The sequence below is a fragment of the Galeopterus variegatus genome, unplaced genomic scaffold (assembly GCF_000696425.1).
Source record: "Galeopterus variegatus unplaced genomic scaffold, G_variegatus-3.0.2 Scaffold3370, whole genome shotgun sequence".
NCBI classification, from domain to species: Eukaryota; Metazoa; Chordata; class Mammalia; order Dermoptera; family Cynocephalidae; genus Galeopterus; species Galeopterus variegatus.
Genome location: NW_007729481.1, coordinates 163,483 through 185,441, shown reverse-complemented (window position 1 = coordinate 185,441; position 21,959 = coordinate 163,483). Strand labels below are relative to the sequence as shown.

Here is a 21,959-nt window from a genome sequence, read left to right as displayed (position 1 = left end):
TCTCTCCTCCCCTTCCTTTCCCCCAGCCTCCCACTTTTCCCTTTGCCCCTCCCAGGTTTCCCTTCCGCCCATCCTCTGAAGGATCATCTCTAGCAAGGTGAACAGAGTCATTCTGTTTCTCCTCCCCTTCCTTTCCCCCAGCCTCCCACTTTTCCCTTTGCCCCTCCCGCTAACCCTGCTCTGGCACAGCCCAACTCTCATTCAGCGGGGCAGGAAGCTCATGGTGTAGTTTCGTGGGATCGTGGCAAAGCCCACGTGCTTAGGGGACACGTCAATGTCCTGAGGTGACTGCGGGGACTTGAAGCAGAAGTTCTGCATGATGGTGGTGAGGAAGAGGAAGAGTTCCATTCTAGCCAGGCCTTCTCCGAAACAGTACCGCTTTCCTAAAGAGGCAAGGTGGAGGTGAAGACCACTCTTTCTGCCACCTTTCCCCAATACCAGTCCCCACTGCATTGTCCCAGGGAGGACAGTCTAGAATGTCATGGCCTGAGAGACTTCAGGGGAAGGCTGTAATACTCTCCAAGTCTCAGCTTCCCTTGTATGTGAGACAGGGTGATCTATGTCAGACTATACCAATGGGAAGTTTAGATGCCCCTTCCTGCCAAATACACTCTCAAAAATGGCTGCTGTACTCTCATCTCCTTTTTTAGGAATCTAAAGAATTTGCTGCATGACTTTGAACAAATCTGATTCACTCTGAGCCTTGATTTTCCCCACCTCTGAAAGGGGTTATGATTATCCTTTCCATCTTGTCTGGGTGCGGATACTTGGTGCTTGATAGTTTTGGGGGTTGCAGCTGGTTGGCTCGAGGACAGTTTCTAAGGGGAACTTCCAAGCTGGACAAAGATACTAGGCTACATTTCAGAGAGGGAAGCTGGAATGAGGGAGGCGCCTGTTGGTGTAAGCTGTGGCCTGGCAGCAAGCAGTGGTCTCTTACCGATAGAGAAAGGCACAAAGGCCTCACTCTTCTTAAACTGCCCCTTCTCATCCAGGAAGTGCTGGGGGTTGAAATCTCGTGGGCTGGAGAAGAATTTGGGGTCTCTCAGCACAGAACCCAGCATAGGAAACACTTCAGTGCCCTGGTAGTGAGGAGGAAGGGGGATTTAAAAAGGTAGGTCAGGGGACGGGTGTTCTGAAAGCACACCGGAGTTGGAGGTGGGGAATAGGGTGCCCCAAGTAAAGAGAAATGGGAGGAATGGGAGTTGGGGTCCTCTGAGGGAGGAGTTTTGGAGCATTTGAGGTTTGTGTCCCTGAGATATGAAATTTGGGGGACATGAGGTCTCATGTTCTCTGAGAAAGGAAGTTTGAGGGACACAAAGCCTGTTTCTCCTGAGGCAGGAGGTTTGGGGGACATGTGCTTCATGTCTCTCAATGCAGAAGATTGGGGGGACTTGTGGGTTCATGTTCCCTGAGACAGGAAGTTTAGGAGACATGGGGTTCATGTCCCCCTAGGCAGGATGTTTGGGGGGGCGTGAGGCAGGAGGTATAGGGGAAATGTGGTTCATGTCCCATGAGAAAGGAAGTTTGGGTACGTGCAGTTGATTCCCTAAGGCAAAAACTCAGGGAGTAATGGGATTTGGGAATCTCTGAATGAAGGTTGAAGGGATGTGGTGCTTGGGGAAGTCTTTGTTTGAGGGAATGGAAAAGGGGCTGGAGAGCTTCTAATGGGGATGGGGCGCTGGGGTCATAGGGAGTGGGTTGGAGGTCCCTCTAGGCTGGGTGAGGGTGCACCTTGGGGAGGAAGAAGTCCCGAAACTTGGTGTCCCTGGTGACCCTGCGGGCCAGGCCCATGGGGATCATATCTCCGAATCTTTGGATCTCATGGATCACTGCCTCTGTGTAGGGCATCTTGGCCCGATCCTCGAACTTGGGCTGCCGGTTCTTGCCAATCACCTGGTCAATCTCCTCATGGACCTTGGCTGGGGGAGGAGAGGGAATGTGTTTAGGCATCTAGGGGTCTCAGAGCAGGGATAATAGTCCATATATGTAAAACTAGATGGATGACATGGGTCTATGCATGACATGGATGTAGACCATTCAAAGCAGATGTCAGCCATATGCACTGTTGGAGCAGGATCCTGTTAACCCAGTCATGCCAGAATCACAGGGGATGTGAGGAAGAAGTTTTAGAAGATGGTCTGGATGAGCAGGCAGTGGACACTCAGTGGGCTTAGCATAGGAGTGATTTACCCATCAGTTTGGACATTTTCAATATTTGAACAGCTGGTGAGACTCAGCTGGTACCTATCAGCTGAATATCGCTCTGTCTGGATAGCAAGGTGTATGAGGGTCCAGGGATCTGGGAGAGGTCGGGACATTGCAACAGGCTCAGAGGAGTTTTGAGGGTCTGTGACCCCACTTCCCTGCCCTCTACAGCCTTACCCTCCACATCAGGATGTTTCATGAGCAACAGGAAGCCGTAGCGCAAGGTCGTGCTGACAGTCTCCGTGCCAGCAAAGAAGAGGTTCAATGTTGTCAGGACTAGGTTCTTCAAGTAGAACTCCGTGTTGGGGTTGTTCTGTTCCTGCAGGAAGAGAGGGCTTCAGGCTGAGCCCACTCCCCACACCCTCAGGGTCTTTCTGGGGTTTTTCCTTTGGAACCACCTCTCTTAAATCCAGACCAAGTGTGAGAAGAGGGATCCTAGATCTGCCATGCTCTCTCTAGTTTCCATGCCTTTGCCCAGGCTGCTGGCTCTGCCCCAAATGCTCTTTTCACTGGCTGATTATTATTTTCCTGGCTGATTATCAGCTTCATTGTCACTTTTTAAATAATAGGAATTTTTAGAAAGAGAGGGATGGAGAGAGTGAATGAGAAAGAAGGACAGAGATGGCAAGATAGGGAGTTAAAGAGAAACAGATTTTCTGAGACAGAATTTTAAGTGACAGCCTCCTATTCCTTCCTTAAAAATCTTGATGTTTGGGGCCGGCCCGGTGGTGCACTGAAGAGTGCGCCGCTTGGGAGTGCGGCGGCGCTCCCGCTGAGGGTTCGGATCCCATGTGGAGACCGGTTCCCACTCACTGGCTGAGCGCGGTGCGGGCGCAACACCGAGGGTTGCAATCCCGTTGCCGGTCCCCGGTATGGGCGCGACACCGAGCGTTGCGATCCCGTTACCAGTCAGTAAAAAAGACAAAAAGGAAAAAAAAAAATCTTGATGTTTACTATGAAGCAATCTCAGCTCTTGTTCCTTTGAGCTTCAGACCCCCTAAAGCCCCATCTCTTTTCTTTACAGAAGGGAGACTGACACCCCGATGGGGGTGGAAACCCTCCAATGGCATATAGTAAAGCTGGGTCATCTATCCACATAAGAGTATCTGATAACCAGGGTATGAAAGGTTAGAGAGCATAGTGGCTAAAAGCACCAGCCTTAGAGTCAGAGACACCAGGGTTTAAACTAGAGTCCACTGTTTCCTCACTGTATGACCTCAGACAAGCTACTTATACTCTCTGGGCCTCAGTTTCCTCATTTGTAAAACTGGGGTCATGATAGAAACCCCTTCAAGAGCTGTTGTGAGGGCTAAATAGGTGAGTACTGTAAAGCACTTAAAATAGTGCCTGGCACACAGTAGTGCTGTAGAGCGCTTGCCATTGTAATTCACATGCACAAGTCCTGCTTGGTAGATGAAACAGTGATGGTTAATTACAATTGAAATTGTGAGGATTATTATGATGGGGGCTAATTTGAATGGGCCTCTGTTCCCCCACTCCACCCCCACTCCTTGCAAGCCTGGTTTCCTTCTGCCTGGCTTTGGACCTCCCTACATTGGCTGCTGAGCACACCTCCTGCATGCGGATGAGAAAAGAGTCGATGAAGTCCCGCGGGGAATTGGGATCCAGTGTGCGCTGGTTCTGTTCCACCTTCTTGGCTATGAAGTCCTCCAGCCCCTGCAGCTCCTTAAAGGCCTGTTGCTGGGGTCCTGGCAGGTGTTTCATCACCGAATAGAACATCTCATAGAGCTGGGGGTTGGGAAGAGAAGAAGAGAAGGAAAGGACAGCTGTCAGTGAGCAGGACCCACAGGGAGTGGGACCTGTCTCAGGGCAAGGAAGGCACTGGGTTAAAGGCACCTGTCCAGGTGTTTAAGTGTTTAGATGGGGCTGGATGGGAACAAATATCTAAGTTTTGGTGTGGGTTAAGTGTGAGGGTCACTGTTTAAGAATTTAGGTGAGATGGATTGGGGCACACATCCAGCTTTCAGATATTCAGGTGAGGCTAGATTGGAGCATACATCTGTATGTTCAGATATTCATGTGAGGTTGGATTGCAAGACACCTGTTCATGTGTTTAGCTATTCAGGTGGGGCTGTTATGGGGGGGTCACCTGTTCAGGTGTTTAGGTATTCAGGTAGGCTTGGTTGGAGACAGCTGTCCAGATACTTATTGGGTCTGGATTGGGGGATTTCTGTAAAGGCGTTCAGGTACTAAAGTGGGACTGGTGTTCATGTGTTCAAGTGGGGGAGGGGGATACCTGTTCTGCTTAGGTATTCGAGTGGGTTGCATAGGGGGGCACCTCTGTAAGATGTGTGAATAGGCTGGGTTGGGGTGTACTTATTTGGGAACAATCTGTCCAGATAATTATGTGTTTAGGGGTCTTAGCTGGGGTACCTGTCCAGGTGTTCAGGTATTTAAATGGGCTGTGTAGGGGGCACTCATCTAGATATTCCAGTGGGCTAGTCTGGGACACCTGTGTATTGTGTAGACGTCAAATGATTTTGGTGGGCTGGATTTTGCAGCACTAGGTGTTCAGGTATTCAGGGAGAGGGCTGAGGCTGTCACTGATCTAGGTGTTAAGATAACAGATGGGTAGTAACCATCCGTGAAATATTAACGTAAGTTAGGATGGGAACACCCGCTCAGGTGAGAGAGCTGAGGTGAGGGCAAGTATCTTGCTAGCAGGCTCTGTTGAAATATCCAGGTGTCCTTGGAGGCTGGGTATTGGGCACCCCTCTTGGGTTCTGGTGCAACTGTTCAGTTGTCCAAGAGTGAGGGCTGGTTTTCAGGTGACGCTGCCTGAAGGAGGACGGGAGTTTGGGGGCACCTGTCCCCTTGTGGGGGAGCAGTTGGCAGGTTGTGGTAGGGCCGGGCTGGAACGGGTTACCTGCCCTGTGGATGTAGCTGTGAACTGAAAGCTTCCCAGCATCATACGCAGTAGTGACAGGAACTCTTTGTCCTCATAGTCAAAGCGGTCCCCGAAGACAATGGAGCTGATGACATTGGAGACAGTTCGGCTCAGGAAGAAGGTGGGATCGATGGTGGCGCCTGCGGGGTGGGCGGGGGGTGTCGAGGGGGGAGAGACGGGGATTGAGGAGAGAGAGAGTCAGTTGAGGGGTCTGATGCCAGTCTGGGAATTCGAGAGGGGCCCTGCAGTGATGAGCCAAATTCCCAGCACCAGACCCCAGAGCTGGACGCGCGGACGCCTTTCCCCACCCTCGTCTCTATCCGTAGACAAAACGCCCGGGTCCTTCGCGTCCGGTGTTTTGCTGCTTCCCGCGCACGCAGGCGTCCCCCGCTCACCGCGTGTATCCCGGAAGGCCTCGATGAGGAAGCCCGCCTCCTCCTGGATGCGCTCCTCGATGCCGCGCTTGCCCACGCCGAAGTCCCGCAGCGTGGAGATGGAGAAACGCCGCAGCTGCTTGGCGCGCTCCCCGTTGCTGAACGCCACGCCTGGGGAGGTGAGCGCGGCGGCGGGCGAGGGGCGGGGAGGTGAGCGCGGCGGCGGGCGAGGTGAGCGCTGGGTGGGGGAGTGGAGGGGGAGGGGCCGGCCTCAGAGCAACCCGGAGGGGCTCCTGAGCGGGGGCAGGTGGGGTGGGCACAGAGCGAGAGAGGAATACAAAGTCGGAGTCAGAGAAATACAGAAAGAGATAGAGGTCGATTTGGAAGAAGAGAACCAGAAGAGAGAGAGAGAGAGGCAAGACGGATAGATGTACAGAGAAACAGAGACACTGGGATGGAGAGAGGGAAGGAAGCAAGTAGGGCGGGGAGAGAGATCCGTAGATCTGGGAGGTGGAGATGAAAATTGTGAAAGATTCTAAAACTGACCTAGAGAGGAGAAAAAAATAGGGAGAGAGTAACAGAGAGGGTCTGGAAAGAGCAGCTTTTCTTACCAGGAGATAGAGGCGTGGGGGATTTCACGCAGAAATAGTGTGAGACTCTAAGAGGAAAAAGAAAGGAAAGGAGAGAGAAACATGGGGAAGCACAGAAGCTGAGAATGATTAAAAAAAAGAAACAAACCCAAAAAGGCAAGTAGAGGCAAAGGACCAGAGTTCAAGAACAGAAATCCCAAGGGGTTCTAAGAGATGGACAGATACAGGAAAAGAAGAGACATCTAGTGAGAGAGAACAGGGAGACGGGCAGAGAGGGGCAGGGAGAAATTGGGACACAAACTAAGGTGAGAGACAGGCACAGGGAAAGGCAACAATCAACAGGATGGGGAGAGAAGACCAGGTGAAGGGCTCTGTCATACCCTTGAGTGGGCAGGTGAGCAGGGGAGAAAGCTGGGGAAACTGAGGTCATCATGTCTGCCTGACCACATTCCCCAACCCGGGGCCCCACTCACCATAGCCTTTGAAGAGCCAGTCGAAGGTGGCCTGCTCTCCTCGGCCGCTGAATTCCTCAGCCTGGTCCACCAGAGCCTCCTTTACGGCATCCTGTCCACACAGCACCACTACCCGCCTGGGCCCCAGGTGGATCGTGAACACGGGGCCATAGCGCTCTCCGATCTGATGGAGGTGGGTGGGAGTGGTAGGAGTACTGGCCCCGTATCCAGATGTCATGACTAGGATGCGTTTCCCTGAGACTGAAGCAGTCAGGGGACTGAACATCCCAAGATCTGGTCTTTCCTGGCTAGGACCCTGATGCCGAATCTTCAAAACTTCCCTTTCTTAAGACTCTGGTCTAACCTGGTCAGTGTCCCGCCACAAAGCTCCAGCCAAACTGAGAAACTGCCCCCACCCCACCACCACCATCCCACCCATCTCCCTGCCTCCCGACACCTTCATTAGGGAGTTGTACATCTGCTCTGTGTTCAGCTGCAGGTAGTTGCCAATGAAGGGCAGGGGGGTGGGTCCCGGAGGCAGCTTCCCCCAGAGCTTCCTCTGCCGCCAGACAGACATCAAGATCATTACAGTCAGGCAGGCCAACAAAGCCACCAGAAGCAGCCCTGAGGCCAGCATGGTAGCGGTGAGAGTGACAGTTGGATGGTGATGGCTGGGATGATTTGCCTTTATACTACCTGGGAGAGAAGGGTAGACTTTAGCTGATTATATAATTGTCTCATTTTACCTTCTAACTACACACCCCTCCATGAATCCCGCCTAGTTTGGGGCACAGCCAGAAAGGGGGTAACCCAGGGCTGTGGATTTAGGCATGGCAGTAGATAACTGCAGAACTGGAGATTTTGGAATATTTGCCTAGGGGAGCACCTGAACTTTGGATTTGGGGTCTCAGAGTGAGAAAGAACCTCAAAGTTGTGGATTTGGGGGTCTCAGAAGAGAAGAATCCAAAGGTCTGGATTTTAGAGGGCTGAGACAGGATGTGTAGCTGTGTGTTGGGGGTCCTGCAGTGAGGAGGGATGTAGGTTTAAGGGTCTCAGGAGGGGAGATTTCAGAAATATGACTTGATGGTCTTGGGGTGAAGAGGGGCCCAGGGTTATGGATGTGGTGTTCCTGGGAGAAGGGTGTGAAAAGCTCAGCAGGGTCCTAGAGTTAGCACCTGACCCCAGGTGCTGACCTGCTTTTGCTTTGGGCCTAGTGCTGTCTCTTGATACCCAGAGTCCTCAGCGGAACCTCAAAGTGAGGCCATAAGTGCCAGGATGGGTGTCATAGAACCTCCACTGCCCATCTCTGGAAAAAGGCTACAAGACCAGAGCCACATTTCAGTGGAACTTTCCACAGAGCTGGAGAAGAGCAATTCATTGTCTCAGTTGGCAGAGGGACTGGCTAGGTTTTGGAGAATAGTAATAACACCACAAATATGGTGAGAAAATCCCAACTGTCCTAAGGGTTATAATTTGCAAAGACCCCCACTGGTTTCCTACCCAGATGCTTAGGGAAACCCGCTAGATCAATTGTATCATTTCTATTGTTGTTGTTATTATCGTTTCCCATTATATCTATGCCCATACTCAGGGCAGAAAACAGAGAGTGGATTGGGTCAGATGTGTGAAAGCCTCTTGAGCCGAAAGCCTTGAACTCCAGTCTCCTACTCTGCATTCTCAGTTTCCCCTTTCTGAACTTGGTTTATCTGCCAGTAGAAAGGGAGTATTTGGGAAGAGAAAGTAATATGAGGGTGTGTGTGTTAAATCTGCTTTAGGGGCAATTCCTGATTTGTCATGGGCTGCTATTAGCAGGCAGAGGGAAATATAGCAGGAGAGATTTGGGTAAACTGCAGTGTTGGGAACTGAGGTAGACCCTGGAATGCTGAGGGTAGGAAGGAAAGAAGGAGGGAGTGGCCCTACTGTCCTTCCCTCATTGAAATTCTTCCTCGGTAATAAGGACAGTTACCCTTTGGTGAGTGCTTGTTGTGTTCCAGGAAGATTAAGTCCATGTGTGCATGATCTTATTTAATCTTTGTAACGATGGGGCTGGTTCATGGCCAGCCTCATTTTGAAGAGGAGTAGATCAAGATTCCATAAAGCCACTTGCTTGAGGTAGTAAGTGAGGGAGCCGGGATTTGAACTCTCTCCCCTTTTCCCTTCACTGACTGGCCTAGTCCACCCAGGGACCAGTGGAGACCATGCTTAGCAGCAGGTGGGTGCTGAGATTGGCATTAGCAGTGGACACAGGGATTACACTGGCAGGTTCTGATATCAGCATCAGGTAGGCCTGGGGAGGAAGGGGCATCATGTTGGCATTGAAATTGCCCCCAGGTATACACTAGGGTAGGAAATAAGTTGGCACTGGACTTGACACTAGGAGAATATTAATAAAGCCACCTCTGGTGCCAAGAGGGTTCTGAGAGTGGGCCCAAGTGGTCATTGAGGCTGGCTTCAGGAGGGCATTAGAGTGGCAACATAAAGGCTCTGATGTTGGTCTTGACAGGCTGTGATGTGAGCAGTAGGTAGGTGCTGAGATTTGTCCTATGTGGGCCTGAGATTTCTCTCAGCTAAACCATGGGAAGGGCTCCAAATGGGTACTTGGCAGGCTCTGACAGTTGGATTTTCCATGGTTGTACCCTGCCTCAGGGCCTCTAACTTTGGACAAGTGCAGGTGGGTGAAATTGGCACTCCCAGGACTGGCATCTTGCTCAAACTGTTTTAGGCTGCTGGACTCTTGAGACTTGTGGGGAGGGAACGGTGGACAGAAAACAAAGCAGAGAGGGGAAAGTTGTTTGTTGGTTTTGGAGGGGAAAGAGGTGGGAAGGAGGATTAGCATGGGTTTGGCAGGTATCAGTCCACCTTATCCTGATCACCTGCATGCACCTGGGTTGGCCCCAAGCCTGGGTCCCTCCTCTTCCCGCTGTTTGTTGAAAAGGAGAGAGGTAGAAATTTGGATGTTTGTTTCTCCATGAGGTTGGCACCAGGAAGGGCACTGAATGTTCAGACAGGCTGCCATGAGTTGGCCAGGGAGGGTTTGGGGGTGGGTCAGACTGGATGAAGCGCTTGGGGACACAGAGGTTATTGTGGATTAAATTGAGATCAAACAGATTTGGCCTTGTTGATTACCCTGGACTGGGGAGGGAGAGATCGGGGTCTGAAATCACATGGGAGGGACACGTCCCAGTGGGCCAATGGCTTAGGGACAGGCTTCCTGAGTGAACTAGTGGTGAACCCAGAAACATTCCTTCCTCTTGCTGGGCCTCAGTTTCCCATTCTGGATGCATGGTACAGTGCTTAAGAACAAGGTGGGGTCTGAAATCACATGGGAGGGACACGTCCCAGTGGGCCAATGGCTTAGGGACAGGCTTCCAGAGTGAACTAGTGGTGAACCCAGAAACATTCCTTCCTCTTGCTGGGCCTCAGTTTCCCATTCTGGATGCATGGTACAGTGCTTAAGAACAAGGTGAAGCATTGATTGGAATCCTAACCTTATCCTTTTTCTGTTGTGTGACCCTGAACAGGTGACTTTGCCTTTCTGAGCTTTATGGAAACATGACAGCATACACCTCTTAGGCTGCTTCAGTGAGGGGTGTATGGGTTAATGCATGTGAAGTACATGACAGTAAGTACTTAATAAATATTAGCGTTCTTATTAATCTGTAGGATGAAGGAGACTGATGAGAGATGCCCTAAGCCCCCTCTTGGCTTTTATATTCTCTGATCTAAAGTTCCCCAAGCTTTACCTTTGGGAATAGGAGAAGGGAGAGAGAGTTTTTTAGAACCTCCCTCCCATCCCTTCCTCAGCACAGCTGAGCCTTACACCCTGGAGCTATGAATAGGAAATTGATTTCCTAGGCAGCTTCCTGGAGGGATGGTGCTAGATTACGCAGGATCTGAAGAAGGATGGGTCGGCATAGACCCTCAGATTGTTCTGGATGAGCCTGGAGCCCTGCACAGCACTTTGCCCATCTGTCTCTCTCTCTGTCTCTCCGCTTGTCTCTGACACTGTCTTTCTCTTTCTCCTTCCCTGCAAGTCAGCCTTCCCCTCCACCTCCCTGTATGCTTCTGGATCTCTGTATGTTTGTGTCATTTTGTCCATTGGATTTTCCTAGATGCCTCTGTCATATTTATTCTTATTTATATGTCTGTGTGCATGTGTGTGTCATTTTGGGTGCATGCTTGGGGTGTCTGTGTGTATGTGTTTCAGCGTGTCCATGTTGATAGATGAACTTATGTATTCCTCAGTCTTTGTGGGGTATGTGTTTGTGTGCCATAAGTGGGTATTCACGCCAGTTTACATCTACATGTACACATCTGTGTGAGTACCTGCTGGGGTGTCTGCGTCAATCCCATTGTGCCTGAATGCCCACCAGTCTCTGCATCTGTCTGTGTGCAGCATGCATGCACACATGCTTTTAGATGTGCCAGTTAGGAGATGTCTACCACGTGTATCTCTGAGTCTAACCTGGTGTATGACTATGTACAACCAGGTGACTATAGATAAGTGTATGGATGATTTTGTGTGTGCATTCTGGTGTATGTGAGCAGACATATGGGCTGTTTTGTATACACATGAACACCTGATAACTGCTTGTGCCTATCTGTGTTTGGATTCAAACATAGCTCTGGTCCAGCTCCATTTTTCTTCAGGAAACAAATAGTTTTTGTATTTTTCCAGAGTATTTACCTCCCTCAGTGTTCAAGAGTCACACTGGGTGGAACAAACCTCCACGGGACAGGTGTGTCCTGGAGCACTCTCAAAGTTGGCTACCTCCCATTGGATAAATTTAAATATGTTCTCAGAAAATTCTCTGTTCCACAGTATCACCCCTAACCTCCTAAGCTATTTAGCACGTTTAATAGAGTCATTAAACCAGTGTTCACTGAACCTTCTACTCTGTGCCAGCCCTGTGCTGGGTGACACAGAGGTGACCAGAGAGCCCTGGGCCCTGTCCTCATGGAGAACTCACTCCTGAGAGGGAGACAGATCATCACCAGATAGTGACATCTTAGGATAGACAGTGCTTTGTGGGGGAGGCACAGGTAGAGGGATTGGGGTTGGGATGGAGGAAGCCAGGTGTATATAGCAGCCCAGAAATGCCACACGACTTAACCTTGAGGGTTTAGGGTAGGCCACTAGAGAGCTGAGTGGGGATTTTCTATGTAAGTGTTGGGAGACGAGAGATAGAGCTCCAGGCAGACAAAATAGTGTGTGTAAAGGCCAGAGGGCACAGCTGAGTGAGATTATAGCTTAGAGATCTGAGACTGTCTTTACTGAGGAGACTGGAGCAAACAGGAGCCAGATTATGTGGAGCCTTATGTGACTTGGGGAGGAGTTTGGACTTTGTCCTGAGGCAATAAGCAGCTCCAGAGGCAATAAGGAGCTCCAGAAGTATTTTATTCAGGGGAACAAAATGGATAGATTTGTGTTTAAGAAAGATTCTTCAGATTTTGGAGGGGATGAGCTTGTGTGCTAGAGGCATCCAAGTGAGAGAGAACAGGGCTGTGAGGATGGGATGAAATGGTGGATTGGAGAAAAGTATGGAAGGAAGAATAAATAATTACCTGGCAATATGTTGGCTGTGTGGGGATAAGAGTAAGAGAAAGGTGCAGGGTGGGGTAGATGGTATTGCCATTTTTTGATTTGGAGACAGATCAAGAGCAGGTTTGAGGCATGAGATAATGATTGTAGCTTTGGACATGTTGGTGAACCAGTCATAGTCACTCTGCTTAGGGATTTCTTAGACTACTGGGGGAGCAGATCCAGACAAATTAAAGTCCTCAATGATCCTATTATTTATTATTCATTAGTAATTAGGAATAATTCACTACTTAGGGTTGAGGATTGGGAAGGCTTCCTTTGGAGGTGTCATGTAAACAGGGTCTCAGGATGAGTGTACCAGGAAAGAGAAGAGAGGAGTCCAGGCAGAGATACCCACATGACCCAAGTCTTGGACATATGAGATGGATGGAATGGAATAGAAATATTCGACAGCTGCACCCCCTGCCCCTGCTCACTCTGCTAATTTTATCAATCGGCTTCCAATCCTCTATCCCCAACCTGATCCAAAACTCTCAGGAAAAATCCTGCTTCATGCCAAGTGTGCCTGAAATCTACAACCCTGTCCCAAATGAGATTCTTTTCTTCTTTTTAAATCAAGATGAAATTCACATAACATATAACTAATAACCATTTTAAAAGTGAATGGTGTAGTGGCATTTAGTACACTCACAGTGTTGTATAACCACCACCTCTATCTAACTTCAAAACATTTTGACACCAAGCAGGCCCTGGGCAGGCAGAAAACCTGGCCAGCTGCCTGCTCCTTGCTGCACTGCCATGCCTGAGCAGAAGGCAGGCCCCAGGCAGGCAGAAAATCCAACCAGATGCCTGCACCATGCCACCCACACAGAAGGCAGAACCCTGCACTGCTGACACCAAGTAGTCAGAAAACCCAGCCAGCTGCCTGCACCATGCCATGCTGCTCCACCCATGCAGAAGGCAGGACCCCATGTAGCTGATGTTGGGGATGCCTCACAAAATTTCCATGGTCGTGGCCCACAACAACCACCACAACAGCTTCTACTGCAATGAGGATAGTGCACTGCTGCAATAACATCCATGACCACTGTGCAGGAGGTCTACTGCATGTTTGACTTCACTGACACAAGTAGAGTTAGTTATTTGAGGAGCCTGGAAAAGGAGGAAGACATTTTTCTGCTTGAAATCCACTACAGAGTAATAGAAGAAGCAACTGATCTACCAGATAACCAGAAATCAATGTACAGATACTAGAAATGCGAAAAAACCAGAAAATATTGCACCACCAAAGGAATATAGTAACTCTCAAGTACCAGACCCTACAGAACAGGAAACCTTTGAAATGACTGAAAAGGAATTTTGAATGACTATCTTAAGGAAACCCAATGAGATAAGAGAGGGCTCAGTTAGACAACACAATGAAACAAGAAAAAATATTCAGTATATGAAGGAGGAAATTTACTAAGAGATTAATACTTTACAAAAGAACTTAGCAGAACTCCTGGATCTGAAAGACTAATTCAATGAAATAAAAAACACAACTGAGAGCGTAAGTAGCAGATTAGAGCAAGCAGAAGAAAGAATTTACCAACCCAAAGATGGTCTTTATGAAATAACCCAGGCAGACAAAAAAAAAAAAAAAAGGAAAAGAGAATTTTAAAAAATGAAGAAAGTCTAAGAGAGATAGCAGACAACCTTAAGCACCCAAACATCCAAATCATGGGTGTTCCAGAAGGGGAGGTAAAGGCATTGAGAATCTATTTAATGAAATAGTAACAGAAAACTTCCCAGGCATAGAGAGAAACACAGACCTTCAAAAAAAAAAAAAAAAAAAAAAAAAAAGCAAGCTCAAAGATCCCCAAACAGATTCAATCAAAAAAGATTCTCTCTAAGACACATTATAGTCAAAGTGACAAAGCTCAGAGACAAAGAGAAGATCCTAAGAGCAGCAAGAGAAAAGCATCAAGTCACTTATAAGGGAGCCCCCATCAGACTAACAGTAGATTTCTCAACTGAAACTCTATAGGCAAGAAGAAAATGGGATGACATATTCAAAATGCTAAAAGAAAAAAACTGCCAGCCAACAATACTATACCTGGTAAGGCTATTCTTCAAAAATGAGGGAGAAATAGTATATTTCCCAGACAAACAAAAACTGTGGGAGTTTATCACCACCCAACCAGCCCTGCAAGGAATTCTCAAGGGAGTCCTGCATCTTGAGAATCCAAAAAACAATAATCACAGCCACAAATACACAAGAACAAAGCCCACTGTTAAAACACAAGTGCAAATGAGAAAGAAAAAATAAATTAAATCTTAGCACCTTGTAAAAAAGCAACAAACATTGAAGATGAATAATAAAAGGGGAAGAAGGGAAAAAAAGATATTTAAAACATCTAAACAAAAAGTGGTAACATGCCAGGAATAAGACAATACCTTTCAATAACAACCCTAAATGTGAACGGACTAAACTCCCCACTCAAAAGACACAGACAGATGGATTGGATCAAAAAGCTAGACCCAAATGTATTCTGCCTTCGAGGGACTCACCTCACCTGTAAAGATGCACACAGACTAATAGTGAAGGCATGGAAAAAGATATACCACATGAATGGAAAACAAAAATGAGCAGGAGTAGTTATTCTTATATCAGATAAAATAGGCTTTAAACCAAAAGCCATAAAAAGAGATAAAGAAGGCCACTATATAATGATTAAGGGATCTATCCAGCAAGAAATACAATTATAAATATATATGCATCCAACACTGGAGTACCCAGATATATAAAGCAAACACTATTAGACCTAAAGAAAGAGATGGACCACAATGCATTAGTAGTTGGGGACCTGAACACAACTCTGTCATCATTGGACAGATCATCCAGGTGACATATCAATAGAGCAACACAGGATTTAAACTACACTTTAGACCAATTGGACATAGCAGATACCTACAGAATGTTTCATCCAGCAACTACAGAATGTACATTTTTCTCATAAGCTTGTGGAATATTCTCCAAGATACACCACATGCTATGTCACAAATCAAATCTCAATAACATCGAAAAAATCGAAATCATCTGAAATATCTTTTCAGACCACAATGGATTAAAACTAGAAATTAATGACAAGTGAAACTCAGGACTCTCTATAAATACATGAAAATTAACCAACAGGCTTGTGAATGACTTATGGGTCCAAGAAGAAATTAAACAGGAAATAAAATTTCTAGAAACCAACAACAATAGACACATCATATCAAAACCTGTGGGATATGGCAAAAGCAGTACTAAGAGGGAACTTCATTTTGGTAAATGCTTATATCAAAAGAATAGACTGTAAATAAACAACCTAATGTTACACCTCAAAGAACTAGAAATAAGAACAATCCAATCTTAAAGTTAGTAGATGGAAAGAAATTAAAATCAGAGAAGAACTAAATGATATAGAGACCCCCCAAAATGATACAAAAGATCAATGAAACAAAGAGTTGGTTTTTTGAGAAGATTAACAAAATAGACAAATCATTAGCTAGGTTAATGAGAGAGAGAGAGGGAGGGAGGGAGGGAGGGAGGGAGGGAGGGAGGGAGGGAGGGAGGGAGGGAGGGAGGGAGGGAGGGAGGGAGGGAGTGGAGGAGAGGATAGGAGAGAGAGCTGGAAGCATAACACTACCTGACCTCAAATTATACCACAAAGCTATAGTAACCAAAACAGCATGGTACTGGCATAAAAATACACACTGGGACCAATGGAACAGAATGGATAACCCAGAAATCAACCCACAGACTTATAGCCAGTTGATCTTTGACAAGTACAACATACATTGGGGAAAAGACTCCCTCTTCAATAAGTGGTGCTGGGATAATTGGATATCCATATGCAGAAGAATGAAACTAGACCTGCACCTCTCACCATATACCAAAATCAACTCAAAATGGATTAAAGACTTAAGTATAAAACCTGAAACTATAAAATGGTTAAATAGAAAACATAGGGGAAACACTTCAGGAAGTGGGCAAAGACTGTATGAGTAAGAGCTCAAAAGCACAAGCAACAAAAGAAAAAATAAATAAATGGATTATATCAAACTAAAAAGCTTCCACACAGAAAAGGAAACAATCAACAGACTGAAATGACAACATACAGAACGGGAGGAAATATTTGCAAACTATACGTCCTACAATAGATTAATATCCAGAATATATTGGGCCGGCCCGGTGGCGCACTGCTACAGTGCGCCGCTTGGGAAGCGCGGTGGCGCTCCTGCCGAGGGTTCGGATCCCACATACAGACCGGTTCCCGCTCACTGGCTGAGCGAGGTGTGGGAGCAACACCGAGGGTTGTGATCCCGTTGCCGGTCCCGGTCCGGTACGGGCACGACACTGAGGGTTGCGATCTGTTGCCGGACACGAAAAAAAGACAAAAAAGGAAAAAAAAAAAAATCCAGAATATACAAGGAACTCAAACAACTATTCAGTAAAAAACCAAATAACCCAATTTAAAAAATGGGCAAAGGAGCTGAATAGATATTTTTCAAAAGAAGACATACAAATGGCCAACAGGTACTTAAAAAATACTCTACATCACTATTCATCAGGGAAATGCAAATTAAAACCACACAGAGATACCATCTCACCCCAGTTAGACTGGCCATAATCAGAGACTGAGAATAACATGCTGGTGAGGATGTGGAGAGAAGGGAACACTCATACACTGTTGGTGGGACTGTAAATTAGTACAGCTACTATGGAAAACACTATGGAGGGTACAGCTACAGATAGATCTACCATGTGATCCAGCACCCCCACTTCTAGGTATATACCCAAAGGAATGGAAATCATCATGTCAAAGGGATACTTGCACTCCCATGTTCAGTGTACCTTTGTTTACAATAGCCAAGATATGGAACCAACCTAAATGTCCATCAATGGATGACAGGATAAGGAAAATATGGTATATATACACTATTGAATACTATTCAGCCATTAAAAAGAATGTAATTCTGCCATTCATGACAACATGGATAAGCTTGCAGAAAATTATGTTGAGTGAAATAAGCCAGGCATGGATGGAAAAATACCACATGTCCTCACTCATAAATGAGAGCTAAGAGAGAAAGAGGGAAGGAAAGAAAGACCACGGTGGTGCACTGGACATGCAGAGGGAGAGAACATGCCTAGGGTTTCCACGGGGGAGGGGAAACGAAGTTGGGGAGATGTTGGGGGGGTGGCACAGGGAATAATTGCTATTTGTGGTAATGAGAATGCTGATAGTATTGATCTGATCATCGCATCTTTGGCACAGGTGGTGACAGTCACCTTTGTACTCCATGAATATGCATAATAATTAAAAACAAAACAGAACAAAACAAAAAACATTTCCATATGAAAATCTTGTGAGCCGCCTTGTTTTAAATTTAAATACTAGTACTACTAATCATGATATCATTCATTGAACTTAATATCTTACTGTGAGAAGCCTTTTATTAGCATTATCTGAATTAAAGTTCCAAGCCAGTGGGGCTGATTTTATCATCTCCATTTTGCAAATGAGTTAAATAAGGCCCTGAAAGTTGTAAGTGACTTGCTTTGCTTCCATAACTAGAGTAGAGCCTGCATATGGTCTTGTGTGACTATAAATTCCCCGCTCTTAACCACCTCTCTAGACCGCCAAGCCCTACCTGTTTTTCTTTATGAAACATCAGAATGCTGCCCCTAATATTCTGTGGTTCTTGAAAAACTTCCCTGTAAGCCTGAAACAAAAGATTCTAAAATATTAGAGAAGAAAAAACAAAGTATTTTAATAGGAGGGAGACTTGACCTTCTGTACTTTTTGCATTCCTTTGAAGCTTAACCAAAACCTGGTCAACCAGAGCAGCACTCAGTCCATTGGTGGTGAGGTGCTTGGTGAGCTTGGAGAATGAGCAGAGAGTGGGATGTTTGTGTTTCAGATTTCAGAGTGATGACAAGGACTAGGGTGGAGCTGTGGGAGTGTTGGCTGAAATGGAGAGAAGGAGAAGGCCAAAGAAGAAAAGAAAGTCAAGGTTCTTTCTGTCTTGTTGTTTAGACAGCTCACACCCATGGCCACTGAAGTGCCTCCCTACAAGGAGAATGGCATGATATAGAGTAGAGAGAGGGGGAAAAAGTTTGATAGGTGACAGGAATGAAGGAGACAGACCAGAAGGAGAAAGATTTTTAAAAATTTATTTTTAAAATGACAAAAATTGTGTGTGTGTGTGTATGTATATATATATATATGATGTTTTGACATATATATACATTGTGGAATGGCTAAATCAAACTAATCAGCATATTGCTTTGGGTTGAATATACCCCCCAAACTTAATTCCCACTGTAACAGTTGACGGTGGGTGATCCTATTATGGTAATTGAAAGGTGGGGCCTTGAAAAGGTGATTAGATTGTAGGACCCTGCTGTAGTGAACGGATTAATGGTGGTCAGGGGCGTGGTTTGGAGGGCTTTAAAAGGAAAGTGAATGAGGAAGTTAGTCTCTCTCTGCTCCACTATATTCACAATGTGATACTCTGCTGTCACTGAAGTTACCACCGAAGAAAGCCTTCACCGGACATGTTCCCTGGACTTTGGGCTTCCTAGCCTCTGTAAGCAATAAATTTTGATTTCTTTATAAATCACCCAGTTCCAGGTATTTTGTCATAAGCAACAGAAACAGACTAACACACACATATTACCTCACATATTTACTTTTTGTGTGTGTGTGTGTGGTAAGAACACTTAAAATCTACTTTTAGTTGTTTTCAAGAATACAAGACATTTTTATTATCTATAGTCACCCATGTTGTACAGTTGATCTCCTCAATGCATTCCCCTTGTCTAACTGAAATTTTGTATCCTTTAACCAAATCTCCTCAATTCTCGCATCCCCCAGTCTCTGGTAACCACCATTCTACACTCTTCTATGAGTTGACGTTTTAGATTTCATGCAAGGTTTGTCATTCAAAGGAGAAAGGATTTTTATGACAGGACGAAAGTGTCACAGTCTATGGTACACTGAGAAGTTTTTGTCTGTTATTGGTTGAGTAGCTCCTATTGGATTAAGCATCCAGAAAATAACCACAAACTCTGAATAAAACATTTTAAAAAGCCCAATTCCCTGAAATCACTGGAGAACAAACAAAAGTAAGCAGATACTGAAGGTGGGGGAGAGGGTGGAAAAAGTAGGTTTCCTTTTATTTTATTTATTTTTTTTATTAGCTTTTATCATGAAGACAGGCCCTGGACAGTGCCTTGTGGGTGGCTAAAACCCAGATAGGAACTTTGCAGTTTGCCTGACTTCAAGAACCAGAGGAGAGAGTTCAGGCTAACTATAGCACCTGCTCATAGTGGTGGTAGAGTCTCAAAAAGGAGAGAGCCAGAGAGGGGGAGCCCCACATTCTGTGTGTAAACTCCAGTCAGATTTCTGACTGATTATTGAACTACTCGTTTGCTGGAAAACTCCAGGTACCCAGCTAAGGCTAAAGGAACTGAACTAAGATTTCAGAGCTGAGCATTTGTGCTTAGCTAAGTTAACTGCTTTCCAAATCAAAACAAACATCAATATTTTTCAACAGAACATAACAGAATCCAGAGTCTCTACAATGTATCACTCATAATATCCAGGATAAAATCCAAAATTACTAGGCATATGAAGATACATGAAAATGTGACTCAAGAGAAAAGGCAATTGATAGAGCCTGATCCTGGGATGACCCCAATGTTGGAATTTAGCTGACAGCACCTTTGACTGTCTATGCCCAATGATGTAGAAGTGGTATTAGGGAGAAAGAGATATTGACCCTACCTCTTGACTCTGAAGCTCAGTGGAGGTGGCAGAATGAGTGACATTCTTTTGAGAGGATATTAGGGAAAGCTGTGCTCTGGAGAAAGGAACCTATTCTGAGAAAGATTAGAAATAGAGGGAAAGTTTGGACAAGTGATTCATTTATTAAGCAAAAGGGAGCACTTACTATGTGCCAGGCACTGTTTAAGTGCTGGTGTATATCAGTCAACACAGCAGCCCAACTTCTGATCCTGTGGAGCTTACATTCTGTATATGTCCAGGAATTTTGGTCAAAGAGCATCCTGTCCAGGAACATACTTTGGGAAGGGGACATGAAAGCAGAAAAGAAAGAAATCACATGTTATAGCAAGCTAGCTGAAAATAATGACTATTTGAGGGGTCTTCAAAGAATTTATGGAAAGATTCATGTTATCTTTCAATTCCATTTTTCCACAAACTTTTTGAAGTACTGTCATATTTATTGTTGTAGCTAATGATCATTGAATGTTATGTGCCAAGGACTGTGCTGGGTGATCTGCTTGCATTACTTTATTTAATTTTCCCAGCAGCTCTGTGAGATAGGTTTTGTTATTATCTACAATTTACAAGTGAAAAAACTGTGATCACCAACTAGGAAGCTGCAGAACCAACACTGAAATCTAGGTCTCTCTGTTTGCAAAGCTAGATCTTTTAATCACTATGTGATAATTGTAGTCTACATGGAAAGGTGCTGGAAATACTAAGTGGAGCAAGAACAGACTAGTTTCAGAAAAATCAATTCCCATAGAGCTCAATTTGCTAATGACACATTCACCTAACTTTAATCCTTATGTAAATTGCACACTCATTTTTGAGGACAGGATGGGCTCCAAAACGGGTTTGGCCTCTTTTTAGCACTTTGCCTATGTTTGAGAATTACAATAGTTCTGAGCAAGATTTTCAACTCTAGGTCAGCCTTGCTTTTAAGGTAAGTAAAAGACAAGACCTTAAAATCTTGAGAAAATGCACACAAAGCAGTTGGCTCTCCCTGTAATTAAGGGATAAGCAAAGTCAACATTTTATCCCTGTCTGTCTTTATGCCCTTTTCTGCTGATCCCAAGGAAGTGGGGAGAAAGATGTCAGGGGCTGAGAGAGAAACATTGGAAGTATAAAAAAGGCCTCTATCTTTGAACAGCTGTCAGCAGGTAGATATTACTTTACATCATCCACTTCAAGATGTTTGTATGGAGGAAAGTTAAATATTAAAGAATGTGATCATATGAAGGACAAAGAATTAATATCCTTATATATAATAATAGCAGAAAAGACAAACCAGGGTAAAGTTGAGCCAAAGACAGTCACTTCATAGAAGAGGAGATATAAATGGCCTAAACATGTGAAAGATACTTAGCCTCACCAGTAATCAGAGAAATGAAAATTATAATCAAATATTGTTTTGATATCTATCAAGTCAGCAAAATCTAAAAGTGCCTGATATTAGCCAGTGTTGAAGAGGATGGGGTGCAGTGGATACTCTTTTCACTGCTAGTGGGTCTGTAAATTGTGCAATAATTTTGGAAAAGTTTGGCATATTGAGCAAATTGGACTCAATAATCTCCCTTCTAAATTTGTATACTGTGAAGACACTCTTGCAAGTTTGTATCAGAGACATACAAAAATACTGGAAAGAATTCAAAATACCCATCAAGAATAGAATAAATAGGGCCGGCCCGGTGGTGCACTGGAGAGTGTGCCGCTTGGGAGTGCAGCGGCGCTCCCGCCGAGGGTTCAGATCCCATGTGGAGACCGGTTCCCGCTCACTGGCTGAGCGCGGGGCAGGCACAACACCGAGGGTTGCGATCCCATTGCCGGTCCCCGGTACGGGCACGACACCGAGGGTTGCGATCCCGTTACCGGTCAGTAAAAAAGACAAAAAAGGAAAAAAAAAAAGAATAGAATAAATAAATAGACTGTGGTGTTTTGTTTTTTTTTTTTTGTCTTTTTGTCTTTTTCCGTGTCCGGCAACGGATCGCAACCCTCAGTGTCGCGCCTGTACCGGGGACCGGCAATGGGATCGCAACCCTCGGTGTTGTGCCTGCCCCGCGCTCAGCCA

The 21,959-nt window shown here is 45.8% G+C and overlaps 1 protein-coding gene and 1 long non-coding RNA gene across 2 annotated transcripts in view; one reads left to right on the top strand and one right to left on the bottom strand.

The window, feature by feature from the left end:
- Positions 1-76: 76 nt before the first annotated feature.
- On the bottom strand, positions 77-7,166 carry LOC103600499 (cytochrome P450 2A13). The gene is made up of 9 exons (XM_008584778.1): positions 6,987-7,166; positions 6,551-6,713; positions 5,509-5,658; positions 5,093-5,253; positions 3,778-3,954; positions 2,383-2,524; positions 1,732-1,919; positions 938-1,079; positions 77-383 (listed from the first exon to the last, which is right to left on the bottom strand). Exons 1-9 carry the CDS (start codon positions 7,164-7,166, stop codon positions 202-204), a joined length of 1,485 nt encoding a protein of 494 aa, XP_008583000.1. The 3' UTR covers positions 77-201.
- LOC103600500 overlaps positions 5,595-21,959 on the top strand; it is a 20,467-nt gene continuing 4,102 nt past the window's right edge. The window contains exon 1 of the long non-coding RNA XR_551392.1: positions 5,595-5,666. This is a non-coding gene — a long non-coding RNA (uncharacterized LOC103600500). The remainder of the gene's footprint in view (positions 5,667-21,959) is intronic.